This window comes from Cnephaeus nilssonii (genome assembly GCF_951640355.1).
Source record: "Cnephaeus nilssonii genome assembly, chromosome: 12".
In the NCBI taxonomy this organism is placed as follows: Eukaryota; Metazoa; Chordata; class Mammalia; order Chiroptera; family Vespertilionidae; genus Cnephaeus; species Cnephaeus nilssonii.
In genome coordinates, this window is record NC_137083.1 from 12941119 (window position 1) to 12967641 (window position 26523).

Sequence of the window (26523 nt, forward strand, 5' to 3'; positions counted from 1 at the left end):
GACTTTGGTTTCAAATAATCAGACTGTGGAAATGAAAGAAAAAGATAATGAATAATAAACCTAAACAGAAAGGTAATTGTGATCAATAACAAAAGAGAATAAAGCAATAATTTACTTATATTAATTATCCATAAGAAAGCACCAAAAAGGAAACAGCCTAAGTGCCCACCAGCAGATGAACAGATTAAAAACCTATGGTACAGCTACACAATCGACTACTACGCTGCTATTAAAAAAAAAAAAAAAAAAAAAGGAACTCTTACCATTTGCAACAGCATGGATGGACCTGGAAAGCACTATGCTAAACGAAATAAGCCAGTTGGAGAAAGATTAAGTATCACACGATCTCACTCATTTGTGGAATATTATGAACAACATTAACTGATGAACAAAAATAGATCCAGAGACATAGAAGCATCGAACAGACTGTCCAACCTCAGAGGGAAGGCTGGGGGGAGGGAGGGTTAAGAGATCAGCCAAAGTACTTTTATGCATGCACATAAGCATAACTCATGGACACAGACAGTAGGGGGGTGAGGGCATGTCCTGGGGGTGGGAACGGCTGGGGAGAGGTCAATGGGGGAAAAGGCGACATATGTAATAATTTCAACAATAAAGAAGTTTTTTAAAAAAATCACCTGGCAAGAGCCAAATGGGAAAAAAAAGAAAGTACAAAAAACAAAACAAAAAACAGTTATGCAAGTAGCTAGAGATTAACTTGTGTTTTTTCCAAACAAAGAAATTCATATTTGGAAGTCATTCACACAGATTGCCCTTGCTAAGGAAGTTGTAAAGCACATAGAACAGAGAATCAATAACAAAATTAGGCTAAAATTTAATTAGCGCTCTGAGTACATCATATAGAACCACATGCCCCCACACCTTTTGGAAAACTACATGCTGTTTTTGTAATAGTAAACAAGAATTAAAAAGAATGATATACCAAACATCGTCTCTAATATCTAATATCAACTAAGACTAAGAGTCTCTATTTAATTTAGGTATCTTTAAGATCTTTAAGATATCTAAAACTCAAAAGATTTAAACAACACCAATTAGCATATTTCAGGCATGACCAGTTAACCAACTAATCTTAAAATTCATCTTGCTAAAAAAGAAAACAAAAAATAGGAAATCTATACTATCCTCTAAAGCACATGTATTTTTACATGCCCTTAACTCCACATTATAGCTGCAAAATACATACTACTTGCAATAAACTCCAGTAATATTATCTTACACCTATAGCTTTAAGTTGTCTTTATATAGGTCCTAAACAGACTACAAATATGTAAATTCCTCATTCCTCCATCCCAGCACACACATTCTCATTCATATTCATTCTCATCCTCCCCACACCCCCTCAGAAAAGAGGTAAGTTACATTTGAAAAAAATTTTTTTTAATTCCCTGGTTTGTGCCACTGAGCAAGAGCTCTTATTACCTTCAAGGTGCTCTGAAACCACGCTACAAGACGTTGTAGAGAAACTTCTGTTTCACTCCTAACACTGGTGAGCTCCTCCCTTTTATCACACTTCCAGTCATAAAATTTCTTAAGTATTTCTTCAGAGTTTGTTCCTTCGTTGGCCTGTCCATATACTGCTTCTAAAGAGGCTGACAAATCCTGCAGAGATAAATTTCTGTTTATTAACTTCCTACTAGAAATAAAGCACTCTATTAGAACCTGCGAGACAGAAATGTAGTATGTTGACTATACTTGAAAATTTTATAAATAAAACAGAACAATTAGACAGACATGAAAGCATACAACTACCTAGAAGCTGACTTATTTGGACTCTAATAGTGAAAGTTTACTAAGTGAATTAAGGTTACATATAGAAAGCTTTATAATCTTAGGCTTGCTATTAAGAAGAAAGCCCCCTCTTTTCTCTGGCTTTAAATTAGAATCACTACTGCTTTATCCTGACATGGAAGTTTCCAAGACCTACTACTTAATAAAAATAAACTACACATCAAAATATACAAATAATTCTAATTAAGGAAAGACACCAAATATATATGTGTACTTAAAAGCATTTTTTAAAGGACTGGAAGAACAAGAGAGCCTGCTGGCTCTCTCAAGGAATCAAACTCTAGAAAAATCACAGAGACCAGAGAAAACTTAATAGAGCCTGAAATTTCCATCATAAAACTCTGAGAAAGCCTTGGGAAGACAGAGAATAGCACTAAGTAAATACAATCTGTGCAAGTGGGAGAGAACTGTACCTCCTGTGGGAAAAGATAACTTTCTTCACATGCAGAACAGATACACATATATACATAAACATATTAAATACATTCATATGAAATGTTTTAAATGTTTTTATTGATTTTAGAGAGGAAGGGAGAGGGAGAGATAGAAATATCAGTGATGAGAGAGAACCACCGATTGGCTGTCTCCTGCACACCCCCTACTGGGGATCGAGCCTACAACCCGAGTATGTGCCCTTGACCAGAATCAAACCGGGGACCCTTCAGTCTGGAGGCTGATGCTCTATCCACTGAGCCAAACCGGCTAGGGCCATTCATATGAAATTTTAATTCCATTAAGAAGAAATTAGAATCAAAGAAGAGAAGAAAAACTTTTGCAACCATTGGTACTATCTGAAGTCTCCAGGTAAATACTAATTTCATCTCTCAAATGATAATGTATATTTAATGCTATGTATCTTTTTAAATTCCAACCTGCAATGTTTTCAAGCGTTTATTAAGAGGTAATTCATCTACTTCCAAAATAAAAGCTTCTACTGCCTTGCACAGTTTCTGTTGCACTTCATTTCTTCTGGCAATCAAAATATCCCCTTCATTCTGAAGGAAGAGAAAAAAGAATAACTATCATTAATATACACATCCAGTGTTTTTTATTGACCTATATTAAAAAATTGATCATTAGCCCAGCTGGTGTGGTTCAGTGGTTGTGGGCAGGGCACATGGCTGGGTTGTGAGCTTGATCCCCAGAAGGGGACAGCTGATCAATGATTCTCTCTCATCACTGATGTTTCTATCTCCCCGCCCTTTTCCCTTTCTCTCTCTGAAATCAATGGGGGGGAAAAATTTTTAATTGATCCCTTCAAAACAGTAAAATTTAAATTACAATCTCCAAACACAGTAGCAAATAAGACAAACACCTCTCTTTAGATCAGGGATGGGGAACCTTTTTTTTACCAAGAGCCATTTTGATATTTATAAATCAAATGGCCATAAAAAATTATCAACTTAAAAATTAGCCTGCTATATTTGGTCAAACATTGTATTAACTCACCCCTAATGCCTTGGCAGGGCCAGAGCAAATGAATTCTCAGGCAGGACGTGTCCACCCCTGGCCTAGATCAACAAACTGACAAAGAGCTTTCTTTCTCTTAATTAAAAATAAGACATTTAAATTCAACAATCCTGCTCTGCTAATCTTTATTTTTTCCCCATTATTTCTACAACAATGAAAATTTTGTTCTTCTTAAGAAAAACATTCAAGTTCCTATTAATTATACACTCTGTCTCCCCCTAGTCCCATCCTACCCTCAATGGACAGAGACTTGACTTGGAATGGTGAACATACAATATATAGATGATGGACTGTATTATACAACTGTACACCTGAAACCTATATAATTTTATTAACAAATGTCACCCCAATAAAAAAGAGGAAAAAACTTAGTGTAAGGAGAAGTTTATAAAGTACCTATAGCATTGCCAGTGTTTCACTGAGATTCAAAAATTATTACTTCTGTCACTTTCTTCCTTCCATAATCAGAAGTGACCAGTTAGGGTCTAATATGTAAAATAACCGAAATCTAACCTTTCTCCAAATTAAATATTCCTGACATTTCCAGAGGCCTAGTTATTCTGTTCACTCTGCTCATTCAGAGCCAGTTAGTTGCCAACTGACCAACCTAAGTTTGAATAGGGAGTAAGACTTTCAGAGACTACTCCTCAGAGGCAGAAACCACTGCGACTTAAGATTGGACAGTTCCAAACACAAGCATAGAACTCACAAGTACTAAGGAAAACAATGACTGTTGTGCCAAATATCTTTATTAAAAAAACAAGGAGTTATGCCCAGCAGCTCAATATAATAAAGAAAATTGGAAGAGAAAATAAATATAGTTGTACCTATACTAATAAAGAATTCATGTGAAATATTCCTTCTTCATATCCCTCCCCTCCCCACAAATAACCACCTCTCAACAAATGGTTTAGATAGCATTTAATAGTAAGGTAGAGTCCAAAGCTGCAGCATAAAACACACCTCAGACCAGAAGACAAGATCCTTGGTAGCAGGTGTGGTAGCCACCCTGACTTAGTCTCCTGCCTCTCAACAACTACTATCTCTTACAGACATAGCATCCAGGGTCCCTCAGGGGGTATGCCCAGTTGCAAGAGTTTCACCAAGTACTCGTGTCTATAGTTCCTCCCCGTCCAGATACAATTTACCAGTCAGTGGTTTTATTTTCCTAAACAATGTTGCCTAGTAATATGACAAAAATATTTTATCACATTACCAAGGGAACTAACCAAAGATCAAATTATCATGCAAAAGTGGAGAAGATTTTTTTAACCCTTTATCTACAACCACTATTCCCTACCTTTCTTACAAGCAATAAAATAATCAAATAATAAAGATACTGTAAAAATTAATATTTCACACTAAGTATCAATACAGTAGCTGCAGTCCTGCTTCCTCAAAAGATATCTCCTTATATTAAACACCAAAAAATAATAATAATAGAAATTCTTGACCCACCACATTTTGACAAGTTTTAATCTTCTCCTGAGCCAGATTGTATTCTGCCCAAACTATCTCTAATTCATTCAAAGAAACTGGGGTAGAAAGGCACTCTTCATCCAACATTTGTATAGCATCTGAAAGGTCATTTCCCAAACGAACACTGATGTTAACACGTCTATTAAAAAAAATAGAAAAAGGAAAAGATAGAGAAAATTTTTAATTGGTATGAGAAAAAGTTGGGCTTAAATGTTATGGTCTAAAGTTACTATTTATAAAATTGTCTATAAAGAGGTACTTTTTAAAACTTTATATAAAACCTTAAATAACTGGTACAAAGTTATAATTAAAAATATATATGACAGAAAAAAATTAAATATTTTTTAAAACCTTTATATAAAAGGACAACTTCAAATGTTTGCAGAATTTAAATTATATCAAATGGACCTTCATTTCTTGTTGACAATTAAATTTGTAAATATATTTTTACAAATTTTAGACTTAAATTACCAAGACTACAGGCACATAGCCCTTGTACCCTAATAAGCAGACCAGCATTTGTAGACTTTTAAAAAGAAATGTAAAAAGAAAAGTCAATCAGAAAGGGAGGCCAACTAGCAAAACTAACAAGGTCCATACATATTCTTTTTTCTAGCTTCCAGCTAGACTGCCACCATTCGAGTAGCACATTATGTCTTCAAAATATAAATTGAAATATATTGGATTTTTTTGGTCTGAAGTCTGTTTCACAACTTTGCAATGTAGCCACTTAATTTCTCAAGGTATATCAAAGGTTGATTAGCCTCTAGAGCAGTGGTTCTCAACCTTTGTAATGCCTCGACCCTTTAATACAGTTCCTCATGTTGTGGTGACCCCCAACCATAAAATTATTTTCGTTGCTACTTCATAACTGTAATTTTGCTACTGTTATGAATTGTAATGTAAATATCTATGTTTTCCAATGGTCTTAGGCTCTACAGCAGCGGTTCTCAACCTGTGGGTCGTGACCCACAGGTTAAGAACCACTAGCAGGGTTGCCTAAGACCATCGGGAAAACACAGATATTTACATTACAATTCATATAAGGCTTTTATTATATAGGGTGCCAATTCATGGATTTATACTGGAGAATGTTTTCATTGGACAGAAGACCAACATGCAGCATTCATTCAGGGCAATTTCTTAGTGTTTTAAAATACATGAGAAAATGAATTACTGGTTTAAGTTCTGTGTGTAGCATAAAAGAGAACTAGGTTACTTTGATAACTATTTTTTCCACATTCCAGAAAAGTATAACAAATTTTTCCTAACCAGCAATAAAGCAATCCTCTATTATATAAAATACCTACATAATTCACACATACTAAGTCTGAGAAATACTAAATAAACTCTGCACAAGACTTGCTAATCCATTTTCTTTTGACTCCATGATGACTTTTTTTCTTTCTTTAGACAGAGTATAATTAATCTAGATTACTGAAATCTTTAGCTTCAGTATAGGCCCGAAAGTAACATCAAGCAAAAAAACTGGAGGTAGTAGTTCCCCATGTGTTGAACTTTTAATTTCATTCTCACAGATTTTAGGACAATATAACTCCTTCTACTAACAATGTAACACTACAAAATTTGTTTAATCAGGAGTTACTATTTTAAGTTTCTCTCTTTAAAGTTATAAAAATGCAAAGTTAAATTTCAAAGCAAAAATGGTGGTCATACAGAGCACCAACTAATTAATAATTATTTTAAATTATCCTTCTCAAAAATATGCTCTTACCTACCTAATTTCTTTCAATCTTTCAATCTTAGCTGCTAGATTTTTCATTCTGGTACCTACATGAGTCTTCAGAGTGCTTTTTAAGTGTTTAGTTAAATCCATGATGGTTGCTTTCTCTTGCTGAAACAAAGAACAAGCACATCCTAGTGAGACCGAAATAGGAAACTGTATTTTCACTGTTATTTAAATGATTTTTAGAAATAATTAAAATTTTAAAGGTTAAAAAAACGTTAAGCCACAGGGTAATAAACAATGATGTTCCTACTAGTAATGGCCCGGTGCACAAAATTCGTGCACGGGGGGGGGGGGGGGGGTGTGATGTTCCTCAGCCTGGCCTGCACCCTCTCCAATCTGGGACCCCTCGAAGGAAGTCCTACTGCCGATTTACAGGGATCGGGCCTAAACCGGCAGTCGGACATCCCTCTCGCAATTCAGGACAGCTGGCTCCTAACCACTCACCCCAACTGCCTCGCCTGCCGACCTACTCACCCCCAACTGCCCCCCACTGATGGCCTGCTCTCCCCCAACTGGCCCCCCTGCTGGTCTGCTTACCCCCAACAGCCCCGCCCCACCACCAGCCTGATCACCCACAAATGCCCTCCCCTCTTGGCCTCTAACCGCCTCTACTTCGGCCCCGCCACCATGGCTTTGTCCAGAAGAATGTCCAGAAGGTTCTCTTGGAAAGTCTCCCAGTCTAATTAGCATATTACCCTTTTATTAACATAGATAGAAGCCTGGTGCATGGGTGGGGGCCGGCTGGTTTGCCCTGAAGGGTGTACTGGATCAGGGTGGGGGTCCCATTGGGGTGCCTGGCCAGCCTGGGTAAGGGGCTGATGGCTGTTTGCAGGCTGGCCACGGCCCCCAGCGACCCAACCTCCCAACCCCTCTTTTCTGCTTTTTTTTTTTTTCAGCACCTCCTTGAGCAGAGGCCAGGGCTGGCTGGAAGCAGGTATCTGGGATTTATTTATCTTCTATAATTGAAACTTTGTAGCCTTGAGCAGAGGCCAGGGCTGGCCAGGGCAGGCAGGAAGCTTGGCTTCCTCCATCGCCGGGGGCAACCCAAGCCTCCTGCTCGCTCTAGCTCCATGGCCGCCACCATCTTGGTTGGGTTAAATTTGCATAGTTGCTCCTGATTGGCTGGTGGGTGTGGCCCTTGGGCATAGCGGAGATATGGTCAATTTGCATGTTACTCTTTTATTAGATAGGATTACAGTCTTCTGCCTTCATACAGACTAGACTCATACAGTGGAACTTCGGTTCTCAAACTTCTTTCTGGAAGGCTGTTCAAGAAGCAATTTGTTCCAAAACTGAATCAATTTTTCCCATTAAAAATAATATAAATTAATCCATTCCAGACCCACAAATGATTCCGTTTTAACCTTTATTATATACAGTACATATCTAATAAACACATCTTTTCTTAAATTTAGTGAACCACCCCCTACCAGCCTTAAATGAATCACTTTCAGCACTTGTTCCAAGGGTGTCTTTTAGGAGGTCAGTATACAGCACCTTCACTTTTTCACATATCATTGCCTCTGAAATGCTGTCACTGGCCAAATGCTTTGCATTTATTCAAATCAACAATTTTTCTTCCTCTTCAATTGCCTGTGATTGTTGCTTTGTGAGCACTTCCGTACCCTTAGCAAAATTAGCACTTTTGATGACCTCTTTGTTTTAAAATTGTGCTAATCATTTATTTCACCAGCAACAAAATTCTCTCCTTTGTTTGTGGTCTGAGAGATGCTTTTTGTCATGCTGAGGAACTGGCATGAAAAGGTTGTCACTCGAAAACTAAAGTTTTGTTCAACAACCAAGTCATTTTTTCCATGAACAACTTGGTCGAAAACAGAATTGCTTGAGATAGACATTCGAGAACCAAGTTTTTACAGTATTTCAGAAGCCAAATAGAAACAAAATTTCACACTGTATGCCTTAATACTTACATTTTAAAAAGATAAATGAAAGATCATCCTAGAAACAAAATGATTATCAATGACAATTTCTTTTCTTGAAAGTCTTTTTTTTTTTTAATATATTTTATTGATTTTTTACAGAGAGGAAGGGAGAGGGATAGAAAGCTAGAAACATCGATGAGAGAGAAACATCGACCAGCTGCCTCCTGCACATCCCCCACTGGGGACGTGCCCGCAACCAATGTACATGCCCTTGACCGGAATCGAACCTGGGACCTTTCAGTCCGCAGACCGACGCTCTATCCACTGAGCCAAACCGGTTTCTGCACTTTTCTTGAAAGTCTTATGTCATTCTGCATTACTCAAGAACCAAAAATATAATATCCCAGACCAAAGCTAGATTAAACTCCCTGATTCTAAGTGGTATCTCAAAGATAAGTCTACCATGATTATCCAAAATAATGTATAGAGCTGTAATATGGATAAAGACCTAGTAATTTTATTCTAACACTAATACAAACTAAGTATTATGTAACATAGAACTTTTATTCAATATTTAAACATGTTCTCCAGTCCTCACATTTTTTCAGTTAAATAAATAGAGAGTGCCAGCCCTGGCCAATATGGCTCAGTTGGTTGGATGTCATGCCATGCATCAAAAGATTGCTGGTTCAATTCCAGTCAGGACACATGCCCATGTTTGGGGCTCAATCCCAGGTAGGGGGTGTACAGGAGGCAGCTGATTGATGTTTCACTCTCACATTGATGTTTCTCCTTCTCCCTTTCTCTCTCTCTAAAAATCAATTTAAAGTGTTTAAAAGAGAGAACAGTGATGTTTGTTCTTAACTGTTTCTATCCACTGTGATTGCTAGAATAATTAAATTACATAAATCTAAAAGAACTAGCCCTACACCAGGCCCCCTAACCTAGGGTTTCAGTGCCAGGAAGAAAAGTCCCCATAACTTCTGGCTGTAAACACCAGTGAATTGAAGCTGAGTGAGATGGAGGGCTACTGGAGTCCCAGGCAGTTCCTCTTAAAGGGCCCCGATATGGACTTACTCAGACTCACTCCCTCTGAGTTCCAGTGCTGGGGCAACTCAACTGAAACTGTCAAATTGCGGATGGGGGACCTGGTGTGAACTACTCTGAGAATTAAACACTCCAGGGGGATTCATTCCTCAGGAAGCCTATTTTGATCAGTTTTACATCCTGAGTCTCTACCACATCCTCACCATAAATAACAGAAAAATTCCCTCAAGCTTCCAGCAAGGGGAGGAGAAAAGAAACAATTTTGAAATATGCTAGGCCTTTCTGTAATTCTTAACAAGATTTGCCCTCAGGGAAAACTTATTTAAACAGGGCCTAACTAACCTGGGGAAAGGAGAATAACCAACTCCCACTTTAGCCATCTGTCTTACCTAAAAGGTTTGGATGGGAATGAGAAGCATGTGTGAAGTTCTCAGTCCAGAGGCACAGGCTCATTAAAAGATTGAAATCTTCTCAGTCGTTTAGGACTATAAAACATTTCTCTTCCCCCCATACCTTACCTTATCACCACATCACTAAAAGCCTAGTTATAGCAGTTCCTTTTACCTAGTACATCATGCCCAGCTATCAAGAAAAAATTATAGGACATTAAAAGACAAAAAAACCCAGCTGGAATAAGAATCAGACAAGGAATTTAAAACAGCTGGAGTAAGAATCAGACAAGGAATTTAAAACATGATATGATTAACATGGTAAAGGCTTAATGGATAAGGCAGACAGCATGCAAGAACAGATAAGCAATGTAAGCAGAGAGAAGGAAATTCTAAGAAATGCTAGAAATCAAAAACACTGTAGCAGAAATGAACTAATATTTTAATGGGCTTACCAAGAGACTGAATATAGCTGAGGAAAAAAATTTCTATAATCCAAGATATGTAAATCATATGTTCACTGAAGGACTTGTACAAGAATATCCACTGATTTATTAAAAGCCAAAAAGTGGAAACTACCTAAATGCCCATCTACAAAATAATGGGTAAACATACTGTGGTACACTCAAATGGAACACTACTCAGCAATAAAAATGAACAAACTATTGATACACACAATATAGATAAATCTCACAGACATTAAGTGAATGAACCAAGACACAACTGTGTGTACCAGAGGATTCCCTTTATATAGAATACAGAACCAGGAAAACTATACTACGATGATATAAATCAGAACACTGGTTGCCTTGGGTGGAACGGAGGATAGGCTGGAAAGAGGCACCAAAGAACTTTCTGGGGTTGAAGAAAATGTTTTATATCTTCAATACATAAAGCAGATGACCTGTAATATAATTATTCTCTTCATGGAAGGGGACAGAACATCCCCAGAGAAAAGAATAAAGGCAGGTGACTATTTTAACCTGTCAACTAGACCTCTCAAGAAATAAAAAGATTTTCTAAGAAGAAGAGACTGTATCTCTAAAATGTCCTTAGCAGGATGTCCCTAGCTAAAGAATTAGTTATAGTGGATAGAACCCAAGATTTATTGATTTCTGAAACAGAGCTCCCTGGAGAATGTCACATATGGATTTAAGGGCTAAGGATTGAATTCAATTACCAATGGACTTAATATAAGGTGACAGAAGATTTGACTTCGGTGGTAGGCACAGGGTGCAATATACAGATCTTGTAACATAGAAACCCACACCTGAAAACTATATGTTCATGCTGACCAATGTGTCACCCCAATCAATTTAATAAATATTTTTTTAAATTACTAATGGTCAATGATTTAACCAATCAGGCCTATGTAATGAAACCTTGATTTAAAAAAAAAACACCTCAGGATGAGGTTTTGAGGAACTTACAGACTGGTGACCAAATCCATGTACTAGAGACATCCCTATCCCCTACTCCCAACCCCACCTCCACCACCACCCCATACCTTCCCTGATGCATCTCTTCCTTTTACTCGGCTATTCAATTCTCTCTCTTTTAGGAATGTTTAAAAATTTCCATTGTTAAGTTTTATTTTATTTAATCCTCATCTGAGGACATGCTTAGAAAGAGAAAGTGAGGGAGGAAGTGGAGGAAGAAGGTGAGGGGAACACCTATGTAAGAGAGAAACACCAATCAGTTGCCTTCTGTATGTGCCCCAAGCAGGGTTCAAACCCAAAACCCTGGTATGTGCTCTGACAGGAAATAAAACTGGCAACTCTTTGGTCATAGGACAACGATCAACCAGCTGAGCCACTTGAGCCAGGCATAGTTAAAAATAATAAATAAATAAAAACATAAAAGGAAATGTAAATGTGAAAATATAAATCTTTTAAATATCCAATGAAATCCAAAGGTGATAAGTTTGGAGTATAAGAAAAAAATTTCATCTATAAACCAATATAAAGTAAGAAGGAGAGAATGAAGAGGGGGGAGAGAGTAGCTGAATATCGAGATCCCAGTTGGTCATTCTTTACCTTACTTAAGCCACTGAGCATACCATACCTGCAGTTCCTGGGCAGTCTGTTCTACTTTCAATTCTAATGCCTTATAACTTTCGAGAAGAACCTCCTTTTCTGTTTTAAGCTTTTCATTTTCTTCAATCAGTTTCTGGTCCTGCTTAATTTTTGCCAGGCTGACATTAGACCCTAAATTAAAGTCACCAATAGCCAAACATTCCCTGTTAAAAACAAATACACTCATTTTAAAAACCAAACTGTATAAGGCTAACAGAGATCAGAAATCTACACTAATTTATGTTAGGCTTTTTATACTTTAATATATCTTAAAGTTAATTTTGGAAACTATCCTAAAACTTTACCTAGACCACCACTAAAAAATATCTTAATGCAAATTAGATTTTATAATTAAAGTTATACTTCAGAAACAATGCTTCCAACTCTTAAAGAAAATATATTCCAAGTTTTTCACAGCAATATCAACTCCAGCAAATACTGTAAAAACCACTCTATCAGTTTCTTCCAATCCCTCCTCACCATCACCCCCACTCCACTTGACAGTTTCATTCCTAAAGCACTGAAAATATCCCAACAAATAGCTACATCACCTAACATATGGCATCATGACTTGGATCATGATACAGAAATATGAATGGCTTGGTACTTATAAACATCAAATGTGGCTTTCCACTTCAAGCTTATATTCAAAATTATCTAAAAAGTGAACTCCTTTTGTAATAATCAAGTTCCATCACAATTAGTTTTCACAGGAAGAACAAAGAGCCTCTCTTTTGATTAAAAAAAAAAAAGTCAATTCCCTAAAACTCATTAAAATATTTCTAAAGCTGAAACCGGTTTGGCTCAGTGGATAGAGCGTCGGCCTGCGGACTCAATGGTCCCAAGTTCGATTCCGGTCAAGGGCATGTACCTTGGTTGCGGGCACATCCCCAGTAGGGGGTGTGCAAGAGGCAGCTGATCGATGTTTCTCTCTCATCGATGTTTCTAACTCTCTCTTCCTCTCTGTAAAAAATCAATTATATATATATATGTGTGTGTGTGTGTGTGTGTGTGTGTGTGTGTATATATATATATACTTCTAAAGCCACAGGAAAAACTTCAAAGTTTATTTCAAATTCTAGCTTTCCCTGAATAATTCTGATTTAGGGGGAGGTTCTATTTTTGATCAACATATTCAAGAGCATGCTTATAACCCAGCAATTCCACTTCCAGGTATATATTCAAAGAAATCCAAAACACTAATTTTTAAAAAAATATGCACCCCTATGTTCTTTGCAGCATTGTTTACAATAGCCAGATATGGAAGCAACCCAAGTGCCCATCAATAGAAGGTTGGATTTTATGAGACTGACGCGCTGCCTACTGCGCTAAGGAGGCAGCTTAGAAGATTGGATTTTAAAAGTTGTGGTACACATATATACAATGGAATATTACTTGGTCATAAGAAAAGAATCTTAATATTTGCAATAGCATAGATGGACCTAGAGGGTATTATGCTAAGTGAAAGAAGTCAGTCAGCTAAAGACAAACAATATATGAATTCACTTATCTGTAGAATCTAAAGAATAAAATACCTATCTAAACAAACAAAACAGGCTCATAGATACAGAGAACAGACTGATTGTTGCCAAAAGGGAGGGGACTTGGGGGACTGGGTAAACAAGGTGAAGGGATTAAGTACAAACTGGTAGTTACAAAATAGTCATGGGGATGTGAAGTACAGCATAGGAATTATATTCAATAATACTGTAATAACTCTGCATGGTACCAGTAGAAATATTAGGGTGAACACTTTTAAAGTATATTATTATCTAACCCAGGCGTCCTCAAACTACAGCCCGAGGGCCACATGCAGGTGTTTTTGCTGTTTTGTTTTTTTACTTCAAAATAAGATATGTGCAGTATGCATAGGAATTTGTTCATAGTTTTTTTTAAACTATAGTCAGGCCCTCCAACGGTCTGAGGGACAGTGAACAGGCCCCCTGTTTAAAAAGTTTGAGGACCCCTGATCTAACCACTATGCTGTACACCTGAAACTAATGCAAAAATGATAAAAAATGTAAACTGTAATTGAAAAATATAAAACAAAAAATAAGAATATTAAAAAGGAGTTGGCATGAATAGTTGGTATATGAACTTTGAACAATTCAGTAATCATTTTCTTTCAAAATGGCTCTTAACGAAAGTATTCCTGCCAAAGAGAATAATAATACATGTTTTAAAAAAACAGAAATAATTACCGTATTTTCCGGCGTATAAGACGACTGGATGTATAAGATTTTCCTGGGTTAAAAAGTCGTCTTATACGCCGGAAAATACGGTAGTCCAATATATCTAATCCATTGTATCTAATCCCATCAATATAGTCCAATATATCACATTTTCTGGCGTATAAAATGACTTTTTAATCCAGGAAAATCTTATACGCCCAGTCGTCTTTTTTTTTTTTTTTAATATATTTTATTGATTTTTTACAGAGAGGAAGAGAGAGTTAGAAACATCAATGAGAGAGAAACATCGATCAGCTGCCTCTTGCACACCCCCTACTGGGGATGTGCCCGCAACCAAGGTACATGCCCTTGACCGGAATCGAACCTAGGACCCTTGAGTCCGCAGGCCGACGCTCTATCCACTGAGCCAAACCGGTTTCGACTGCCCAGTCGTCTTATACGCCGGAAAGTACGGTAGTATCATTCCTCAAAATCATGACATAGCTGAGGACTCCAAAAACATAACCGTTGACTGCTACTATGACAAGGGCTTCTACCATGAATTAAATATTAGGTAAGATTAAAACCCCACCAAGTCTTACTTTGGAAATGGCACATGATTTCCTACATCATTTTCATCCTTTGAGTCAAGTGTCTGCCTCCCACTTAATCGCCCCTTTGGCCTGCTGAAGGTTGACTGGTTTGATCTATGCCCCCACAGAGGAATGGGGCCTTTGAGGTTCCTGAGAACAAGCTGACCAGGATCTGGTTTTTGTTCTTCACAGATGTTAGTGCTGGAAGTGAGTTTGCATTTTTCTGCAAATCCTTTCTTAGCCACCTCTTCCCCTATATCCACAGTGCCATACTCAGCCTGAGCAATAACTGTTCCATCTTGATAGGTTGCTTTAATTCTCATTTTTATTTCCTTTTCAAAAATCAAGCTCCCCAGAAAGGTTCTACCCTAAGAAAGACAGGGGAAAAAAGGCATAAAACAGCTACACCAACATGTTATTCTTCACTTGTTTCCACCCAATGTTTCTAATAATTGTATTTTTCATTCTCAAATCTCTACAGACGTAGTCTTACCTTGTTATGCAATTATACTCCACGTGTGCATGAATATATTCCAATTATACACTTGCTGAAGTAGAATACCTGAAGTATAGGTACCCATATTTATATATTTTTAATGTGTATCAATTAAATATCCTCAAATAATTTTTTAAAACCAATCAGACTGCTGACTATTTTGGCCCCAACTAAATATAGTGGTGTCCTCAGAAGCTACAGAACATAAAAATAGATTTTGATACCTAGAAAAGGTGCTAAAATTCAACAAAACTTTAAAAATATTTTAAAGGCAAAATCAGGTACTCTGGTTTTAAACACAAACAAGAACAGGAGCAAAAAACAGAACTAAGAGCACAAAATATCAACAATTTTCTTTAAATCAACAAATTGAAATTACAGAATATGAGATGTTAGAAATTCCTAAATTCAAAACCCTCTTAAACTGAATTTTGTTTAAGGGCATAACACTTGTACAACTGGTATATAAAAAGCCATATGAGTAATTATGTATTTGCTAACTTTTAATTATTAATTATCCATCCTGTGCACTAAGCACAAACATACCTAAGACATATTTTGGAATGGAGGATATTTTGAGATTTGATTTTAATAAGGACCTGCTTATAGCTCAAAAATATTAAAATTCTTTAAATTACTTTGATATACTCTAACCACCAAGACAGAACCCTGAACTTGGAATACAATTTAATTAAACTGTAAGACTACCCCTGAAATTGTCAGATGTCTTCCAGAATTAGATTACTAACCCAAAATTTAATGGAAATGAATACAAACTAGAATCTAGATTAGCAGAACACATCACTGGAAATTACATCAAACAGTATGAGCCTCTGCCAAAGTGATAAAGTCGGATTAATTTATAACTTAACTAATTTCAAATGTCTAATATTTATGATCAGGACTAGGTTAAAGTTCACTTTTACTTATATACTGTCTCAAAACCCAAAGACAACATCATTTTCTTCATCATATATGAGACTCACCTGTTAAGCTTTCATAACAGAAAAAACTATTCATATTTATTATATAAATACTAGAAGCCTGGTGCATGCATTTGTGCACTGGTGGGGTCCCTTGGCCTGGCCTACAGGGATCAGGCAAAATCAGCTCTCTAACAACCCCCTTGGGGCCCCAGATTGCGAGAGGGCATTTCTCAGCTGACACACCCTGGAATCGGGCTCCCTCCTCTCTGGTTCCAGGTGCGTCACCTGAGAACCACAGCTGCCAAGTCACCACAGCTCAGCAGCTCCTGCGTTGAGCGTCTACCACCTGGTGGTCATTGCGTGTCATAGCTACCAGTCGGACACTCCGACGGTCACTTAGGTTTTTATATATATAGATATAGATATACACATATATACCACTTTTGTCAGAATACCAGCAAAATGTACCTAGCAAAAGATGAGCACAAACATGTTATTATATAATTGCTTTTGAATCATTCTATAATTCATAGTTTTTATTATTTATACAAGCTTTTATATTAAAGAAAATTAGTGAAATTTAACTACTCTTATATTTTGTTTTACTTCCATTAACAAAAAATATTTAAAATCTGTGACTTGCCTGATCAAACTGGTTAACTTCTTGGCCAGAAGGAATCTGTAGTCCCCAAAGTCTATACTTTTTGGCAACACTAGAAAATTGCAGATCCAAAGGAATCTCAACTATATCAGATCGATTTAGAATTTCAGTATTTCCATAGTCAATGTATCTCACCAGACACTGGGAGGAAAAAATGAAACAAATGCTAATAAGGAACTAAACATCTCAAAGAAACCACCAAAATTTACTTTCTATTAATTAGCTATAAATCAAGATAGCATTTTACCTCAAATTGGCAAATAAGAGCTCCAGCAATAGCCTCAAAATAAGAAAAATCCATAGTCTAGTGAGAACCTAGTGATTTCTATATTTGTATCATACAGTACTACTTCCAACAGTACCATTTCTCATTTTGGATTTGTTTTTAATCAACTGGCATTAAATAAATATAAATCTATGAAGCTTATAGCCCTCTCCTACCTGGAATATTAAAATCATTCAACATTCTTAAATTCAAGCTGAAAAGACAAAGTTATCAAACTTCCTGTAAAATTAAACCCACTCCAGCTATTAGACCTTGAAAATGAAGCAACTTCACCTTTACCTCAAGCTCTATATCTGTTTAAAAAGAAAAATACCTTATCACAAGGTCAAAGGCCAGCTTGCTACTTAATTTAAAAAGTTAAAGCCAAATCAAAAGCAAATGCAAAATAGCAACGACAGTTGTCAAATTATGGAGAAAAGCTCTATTAGAAAGGTCTATTTCATTAAGATAAATCATTATCGCCCTAACTGGTTTGGCTCAGTGGATAGAGCATCAGCCTGCAGACTGAAAGGTCCCAGGTTCAATTCTGGTCAAGGGCATGTACCTTGGTTTCGGGCACATCCCCAGTAGGGGGTGTGTAGGAGGCAGCTGAATTGATGTTTCTCATTTATGTTTCTAACTCTCTATCCCTCTCCCTTCCTTTCTGTAAAAAAATCAATAAAACATATTTTTTTAAAAAGATAAATCATTATCTTTGACAGTAATAAAATGTGAGGTTTTTAAAAAGATATTTGAAATATTACACAAATTGTTTCATCTTAGCATTTCCTTGTTACAAGAAAAATATTTATAAATATACATATAAAATATTTTAAATCCAGGAAAACCATCACTGAAAAAAACAATAAAGGAAAGCCCAGAGAGATGCGTTTACACACCTTTGCAAAGCACACTTTATAAATAAAATAAATAGCTAAACACAAAGAAAATTCATCATATTTAACAAAACAGGAGAAAGCTTCAAGCCAATCTTCATTAACAATATGCACATGAACTAAGAGATAAAGATAACTTCAGGACCAATAAAATGTTATTTTCCTACTTCATCTTAATAGAAGGAACTTTTCAAAGTTGCTCAGCAAAAATCAAACATAATTATTAAGAAGTGAGATACACAAAAACATCAAAAATTATTTAATCTATTCTTCTTGGACAATCTGGAGTGATTATATGACAACATAAATTCAGAAGAATGTTCCTGAATCTGACCTGGATTTTTTTTAAGCAATTCTTTTCTTTTATATTCACTAGGTAAAAAATAAATAAAAATAAATAATTTTTTTTTAAAAATTGTGTTTTAATCCATTTAAAAATTCCCTGAACCAGATCTTATTACCACTATGAATAAGCAATGAAGGGTTAAGTAAGCATCAGATTTTAGAACAGAATAAATATCACTCAGGGAGGAAAAATTGAACATTTATTCCTGCCTTTTCATCACTGATGAGTTTCAGTATTTTGCATCTGTACCAACATTTATCTTCAGAAAATAATCCACCATAAATCTACAAAGAGAAAAAGAAAGTACAATTATTTGGAATTTTAATTAATCAAAGCATGTTAAGTAGATGAAAATAGTGGTTGCCACTTAACTACATGTCAGTAAGTATTTTATTTATACCTTATTTTATTCTTACAACAACCTGAACAGGCAGGAACTGTGTTTCACCATTATACAGCTAAAGTCATAAGCTAGTTAGCAGCAGAACCAGGATTCAAACTTCAGAAATCTGGCTACAGAGTCTATTATGCTATTCTGCCTTTCGAAGAAAAGGGGTGGGATTGGGGAGGGTAGGAAAGATAAAAAACAGACAACTGAAAAAGGCAGCACAAATTAGTATTTTCATATTCTTTGGAGATAAAGGCACCATGTTCATTGCAGCATTATTTACAAGAGCCAATAAATGGAAACATCATAGGTATCCACTGATATATAAACAGATAAGGAAGATATGGTATATATATATATATATATATATATGTATATATATATATACACACACACACATATATACACACACACACACAATGGAATATTACTAACCCATAAAAAATGAAATCTTGCTATGTGCCAACAGCATGGATGAACCTAGAGGGTACTACGCCAAGTGAAATAAGTCAGACAGCCTGGCCACTGGTGGCTCAGTGGTTGAGCACTGACCCATGAACCAGGAAATCACAGTTCGTTTCCCAGTCAGGGCACATGCCCAGATTGCAGTCTCCACTAGGGGACATGCAGGAGGCAGCCAATTGATGATTCTCATCATTGATGTTTCTCCCTCTCTCTGCCTTTCTCTCCCTCTTTCTAAAATTAATAAAAAACATATTTAACAAAGAAACAAAGTGTCAGGCAGAGAATGACAAATACCTATAATTTCACTTATATGTGAAATCTAAAAATCCAAACAAACCAACCAGGAACAGACTCACAGATACAGAGAACAAACTGATAGTTGCAGGAGTGAGGGAATGGGCAAAAAGGGTGACGGGAACTAAGAAGTACAAACTCCCAGTTATAAAATAAATAAATCATGGGGATGTAATGTACAGCATAGGAAATATAGTCAATGATATGGTAACTTTATACAGTGACAGATGGTTACTAGACTTAATGGTGATCACTTCATAAGCAAAAATGTTAAATGTCTATGTTGTACATCTGAAACTAATATTGATTGTATGTCAACTATACTTTAGTAAAAAAATGCCCAAGCATCAAAGACTTGAAATCATGCTGTTTTAATATATGAAGACATAACTGACATAACTAATTGCTCTTTAAACATAAATATTCCAAGCACATGCCACTTAAGTCTAATTCTTAATTATGGTGGGATCCGTATGTCGTACCAGCCAAGAATGGTTTTTATACTTTTTATTTTATATACTAGAGTCCTAGTACACGTGGGGTTCCTCAGCCTGGCCTGTGCCCTCTTGCAATCCAGGGCCCCTCAGGGATGTCCGATCCAGACAGGAGGGAGCCCAACCCTGCAGGCCTGATCCAGAGAGGAGGGAGCCCGATCCCCACAAGCCTGATCCAGACAGAAGGGAACCCGATCCCCACAGGCCTGATCCAGACAGGAGGGAGCCCAATCCTGTGCGTCAGTCGTTGAGGCTTTTATATATATAGACTAGAGGCCCGATGCACGAAAATTGGTGCAAGAGTAGGCCTTCCCTTCCCCAGCTGCAGGCACCTGCTTCCCTCCAGCACCCGGGCCCCGGGCTGTTTCCCTCTGGCTACCGGCAGGCATCCGGGACCTGGGCTTCGCTCCAGCCTGGGCTTCATCCGGAAGGACGTCTGGAAGGACGTCAGTCTAATTAGCATATTAACCTTTTATTATTATAGATAAGAAGTTTAGAGTTATTGAGTAGATAAAATTAAATCAGATAATATACTTAACACCAGACTTTCATTTACTTTAAATCAGTATTTTAATTTAATTATCCTCCTATATAATAAAAGGGTAATATGCAAATCGACCAAATGGCAGAACAACCAGTCGCTATGACGCACACTGATCACCAGGGAGCACACACTCAATGCAGGAGCTGCCCCCTGGTGGTCAATGCACTCCCACAGAGGGAGCACTGCTCAGCCAAAAGCCAGGCTGACAGCTGGCAAGCACAGTGGCCAGCTTCCGTGGTAGTGCTAAGGATTTCTGACTGATGGCTTAGGCCCGGAGCAGGTCTAAGCCATCAGTCAAACATCTACCAAGCGCTCCCAGACTGCAAAAGGGTGAAGACCAGGCTGAGGAACAACCGCCCCCCCCCCCAACCCAGTGCATGAATGTCTTGCACCGGGCCTCTAGTGTTTAATAAAAAAACAAAGAGAAAAAATTACATATTTTAAGTCAATTTCTCAACTCAGCACCACTGACATTTGAGACAGGATAATTCTTTGCAGGGTGGGGGCAGAGGGGTGTTGGCTGTCCTGTCCATTGCAGGATGTTTAACAACATCCCCCTGGCCTCTACCTACAAAATACCAGTAACACCCTCTCAGTTGTGACAACCTAAAAGGTCTCCAGATACTGCCCAAGTCTCCTTGGAATGAAGAATACAAAAATCACTCCTGGTTGAAAATTGTAGGGAGCGGCTATAGGGTTAAGCCTCACATTGACCTGTTGGCAAAGCCACAAACAAGTCCCAGCTTAGAGGGCACAGCCCTCTTAGCATAATTAAGTTTGACCTTATGACACTCCCTAGATCCTATCTGGGTAGCTAATGGGCTGTGGGAGGTGCAGCAAGTGCTACCAAAACAAGTGAAACTCACAAGAACATTGTAACTATGGTGACCACTATCTTGTTTACCTCTGGCTATAAAATAAAGGCTCAGCTTGCGGTCTGGATCTTTCTCTGTGGCCTTAGCCAGGCACAGGAGATCTACCTAGACCCAGCTTATTCTCTTTGTCTGTCTTTTCTACATCCTTTGCCACCCTCCCTCAGGCTCACCAAACCCTTGGCTGTGCTGGCACAACACAGAAAACCACTATAAATCATTCATTCTCAATGGGGAAAATATCCCCAAGGAAGTTAAAACTGGTTCTTTGGGTGTGGGGAGGCATCATAGATATTATAATGGTTTGTAGCCCTCCAAAGTTCAACCCTACCTGACAACATAAACAGTTCTATGGTATATCTGTGATGTTTAAATGTCTTGGAGGAAAGAGAACCATTAGGAGGAAAAATGCTTTAGAAGGGCATAATGAAAAAAAGGTTGAGTGACAGAGTAAGACTAATTTTAAGCATATCACTCTGAACTAGAACAAATTCACAGATTTTAAAGCAAAAAGAATAAACAGTGTGAAACTTAAAATTTTTAATTCCACAAGGCAACAAAGTACAAGTCAATTGAGACACATGGATATCTACCAAAGCAAAAGCTACAAAGAATAGGTGTGTTCAATTAGCACTTGACTGTGGTTCCCTCAGCTAACATTCAACTGGAAGGCAAGAAAGGGCACGCATGGCATGGTACCCTCTCCCAACCATGTCACTTCATTTTCCTACAAGCAAACAGGCTTAGTAGCAAAAATAGCTGATAATCTATAGTCCTATTCAATTTCAAACTCTACAAAAGGTCACATTATCTTTAGTTAAGACTTTGTAATCTAGCTATATATATATATAAAACCCTAATATGCAAATAGACTGAATGGCAGGACAACCGAACAACCAGTTGCTATGACGTGCACTGACCACCAGGGGGCACACATGGAACATGGCAGGCATCGACCGCGGGGGGTATGGTGGAGCAGGTGAGCGGAGTGGGGGCTCCAGACCAAGGCAGGGCGCCGGTTGCTGTGATTGGGGCGAGCCTGTGGTGGTTACTGAAAATTCTTTGCTCCTCCACACCACAGTCCTACCCGGCGCTCACACCTGCTGCAGGCACCAGCCCTACTCGCACCTGCTGCCAGTGCCGGAGCTGCTGCTTGCACCCCGTGCTGGCACCCAGCGCCAGACCCAATTGCTCAGAGCCATCAGTGGATGTGAGGGGCAGCTGCCAGCCCTAATCACCCCTGAGGGCTTCTCCACCTCCCCCTGCTCCTGAGAGGTAATCAGGGCAGCAGTCGCCGCTTGCACCCATTGTTGGCGCCAGCCCCAATTGCAGTCAGCAGGTGCGAGTGGGGCCAGGCCGGCACCCTCAGCACGTGGGAGCGGTGGCGGCAGGAGCGGGGCTGCCGGCAGACAAGGGACTGGGGGCTGCAGCTGGAAGGGCCGGGTAGGGGTGTGGAGGATGGGCCGAGACCCACCCCTGCGCTCACTGCAGCCTCACGGCCCACAATTCCTTTCAAGGTGCACGAATTTGTCCACTGGGCCCCTAGTTATACTAATAAAATAAACATTGGATATAAGGCAGGTGACAGAAATGGTATGTCATTGCAACCCAGTTTAGGTAAAGGTGGGGACACTTTGTATCCAGGAATAGAGCTGGGACCCAACCAATTTGAGAAACCTGAAGTTATCATCATATACAAGTCTATCCCAAACAGATTTATTTGTCTTTAAACATAGTCCCACTGTGCCCGGTTCCCAGCTTCTTTCCAACTCAACTATTCATAGCTCATGACCTGCTTACATGGTGAGAAGGAGAGAGCCACTCAATCACTAAAGAAAATTTACAAAGTATAATCCATTCATGGATAATCAGAGATGACTGAGTAATCATTTATAAGTCTATTATTGAAATTTGCTTACATTTTTTAAGCAAGTAGTTGATTTTGCATTCAACAGAAGAAAACCAGCTGTGTCTTTAATTTTTAACACTATCAAACACAGTCACAGACTATAAGGATGCTTTAACCTTTTGCACTCGGATGTCGAGTGTGATGGTTATTGAATGTATCAATAATTTGAAATATAAAAAATCCAAATAAATAAGTTTGTATGAAAAGAAACTCCAGTTTTTTATTCTACTGCCGTGCTTTGTAAAATCTGGGGTATTTAAAAAATTAAATCCCAAGTAGAATAAAGGAATCGAGAAAAAAGCAAGCGAGTGCAAAGGGTTAAAAAAACTAAAAACTTTATAAATTGCATTTCCTTCTCAATTCTGATGTCAACTCCAAGCCACACTGTTTCCTTCCTTCTAAATTTCCTCTTTTCACACATTTTTATATATGCCATTGGGGTTTAATAATTTTAAAATAAAACTATAGAGGCATATTATTAGAAGAAAATCAAAGTATATTGAAAAGGGTAAAGAATAAGACTTCCTTCCCAACCCTCTTCAACATGAGCCTCTTGAAAGTAATTTTATTTTTACACTAATGCTCCATATACACTAGGATATATGTTTATACATTTTTACACAAATGAGCTAATTTTACATATGCTACTTTGCATCTAATTCCATATTAAAATACAGACATCTATCTCTCATTTAACTAAGCAAGGCACCCAACACACAAAATTTAAAGAGGCACTCACTCACTCTGAGGTACCAACTCTGCACTTGCATAAGTGCCTCCTTAAATTTCACACAAGGACTCTTATTTTGTTCACCAGTGTATACTCCATGCTTAACACAGTGCCTGGCACATAGCAGATAGTCCATAAGTATTTCGAAAGAAAAAACTTACTGACTACAGTTTATACATATTCTAAAATTTTGCCTCTTCCTTTCAAATATATCAAAATTTTCAAAAACTATAAAATTCAAGATATAGGAAAGATTAACATGACAGATGGGGTAATTATATCCAAGAATATGACTCACCTTCTTTAGATCAAGATTCCCAAAAACTGAATTGGCATGAGGACAAACTTCAGACAGTGAGCAACCAATCTTCATAATATCCTCATTTCTACTGATACTCTAGATGGAAGAACAGATTTAGTATGATTCAGTAAAATATTATTTGATAGTGTTATTCAATTAAGGGTTCTACTAAGCATAATACCTAAAAGATTTTGAAGCACTGGAAATTAAATCAAATTTTTATGTCAGTTTTTCATAATTCAAATGAGTTCTTTATAAAAAATGGGACTAGGCTATAGAAAATGTTTACTTCCCAATGAGTTCAAATTACTTGGAATTCAAACCAAGATACCAAAATATTATTAATATGAAGAGGTAAATTTAAACAATTGTCTCTGGATTTTACTTTAAATCAAACTTTAATTGCTCAAAGTGGATAGCGTATTTTGGTCTAATGACTTAAGTCTTCTCACATATTTGTTGTTGTGTAAAGGAAACATGCAAACATAATTTCAAAAGTATACATTCCCCTGTACACAAATACTGTAGTTAGTAAATTCATTTCTTACAGATTCTTGGGATAATAGTTCGAAATTAGGTACATACTAGGATTGAACGAGTAAGTAAATATACTGTAAATAATGAGAGCAGGAAGAAATTACAAATAAGGAAGGCTAAACAAATCTACAGCGTTAGACTAGAACTGGAAGGTATCAGAATGAACTCACAATATACATGTTATTGGTGCATGTGTCTGCATTATGTTTGTATGTAATTGTGCATATATGAAAGAGACTATAAAGAGAAATATAAAGAGAAATATAGATGTGTATATGAGTGAGTGGGTTCTTATACATATACTAGAGGCCCAGCGCACAAAATTCATGCGCAGGTAGTCCCTAGGCCTGGCCTGTGATCAGGGCCATCTTCCCTGGCTGCCTGCAGTTGGCCCTGCCCCCTGCTGCCACCCACCCTCGGTTTTCCGTTTGCCATCAGGTGATCGGAGCCAGCAGGCCGAGGGGAGGAACCGAGATGTCAGCCGTTTTGCCCACTCGCCGGCCCTGCCCCCCGCCGCCACCCATCCCGGTTCTGCCATCGGACGATTGGAGCTTGATGGCTGGGGGAAGAGAACGAGAGGTAGGCTGTTCCCGCCCTCACGCCAGCCCCGCCCTCGTGTGGGTTGTCCTCTGTGTGTGGGGTGACTGGTGGGGCAAGGCCCTTGGCCTGGCGCCACCCACCCCCAGTTCCCCGTCCACCATCGGGCAATCGGAGCCTGCTGGCCAGGGAAAAGAACAGAGAGGTGGTCAGCGCGCCTCACAGTGACCAGTCAAGCGGTCCCTCTGGTCATTCTGCCATTAGAGACAATTTGCATATTACCCTTTTATTATATAGGATAGAGGCCCAGTGCATGGGTGGGGGCCGGCCAGCCTGCCCTGCTGGGGGCCCTGGATCAGGGTGGGGGTCCCTGCTGAGGAGTGGGGCTGGCCAGGGTGAGGGGCTGTGGTCATTCTGATCTCTGGTCATTCTGCTGTTTCGGTCGTTGGGCTTTTATTACATAAGATATCTTTTCTAGCTCTGTCTACTGAGAGGGCCTAGATGCAATGACACTCCAGTAGCAATAAGGACATTTTGATTTCTAAACACCATTCTCCAATAAAAGGAACCAGTGTTCCTTGGAGAGAGGTTGATTCCAGGGCTAGAAAAGGGAAATAAAAGGCAATCCTGTAATATCTGGTGGGGCCAGAAAGTAAAGAAATGCTATAAAAAAAAAATTGGTATATATTTAAAGGATGCAATAGCCAATGAATGTGAACACTCTCCTAATGCCTGAAGCTGCAACAAATTAAATTCTAAAATAAACTAGAGGCCCGGTGCACGAATTCATGCACCAGTGGGGTCCCTCGGCCTGGCCTGTGGGATCAGGCTGAACCGGCTCTCCAATATCCCCTGAGGGGTCCGGGATTTTGAGAGGGTGCAGGCCAGGCCGAGGGACCCACCAGTGTATGATTGGGGCCAGGAATGGACACGGGAGGTTGGCCAGCTGGGGAGGGACCACAGGAGGGCTCCAGGGCTTGTCTGGCCCATCTTGCTCAGTCCTCATCATCCAGACCCCAGCAGCAAACTAACCTACTGGTCGGAGCATCTGTCCCCTGGTGGTCAGTGCATGCCATAGGGAGCGGTTGAGCAGCCTTTATCATGTTATTAGAATATTACGCTTTGATTGGTTGAAAAGCCAACCAGTCAACAGGACACTTAGCATATTAGGCTTTTATTATATAGGATATAGT

At 38.4% G+C, this 26523-nt stretch overlaps 1 protein-coding gene across 2 annotated transcripts in view; it reads right to left on the reverse strand.

Annotated features, from left to right (window-relative positions):
• The window catches only part of STK31 (serine/threonine kinase 31), a 52467-nt gene that overhangs the window by 24085 nt on the left and 1859 nt on the right, over positions 1–26523 (reverse strand). For both annotated transcript variants that reach the window (XM_079786037.1, XM_079786038.1), the window contains exons 3-11: positions 24254–24352; positions 18469–18543; positions 16735–16893; positions 14679–15037; positions 11895–12069; positions 6501–6616; positions 4741–4900; positions 2685–2807; positions 1444–1623 (exon numbers count right to left, since the gene is read on the reverse strand). In XM_079786037.1, the coding sequence (XP_079642163.1) occupies positions 1444–1623; positions 2685–2807; positions 4741–4900; positions 6501–6616; positions 11895–12069; positions 14679–15037; positions 16735–16893; positions 18469–18543; positions 24254–24352 (1446 nt within the window). The remainder of the gene's footprint in view (positions 1–1443; positions 1624–2684; positions 2808–4740; positions 4901–6500; positions 6617–11894; positions 12070–14678; positions 15038–16734; positions 16894–18468; positions 18544–24253; positions 24353–26523) is intronic.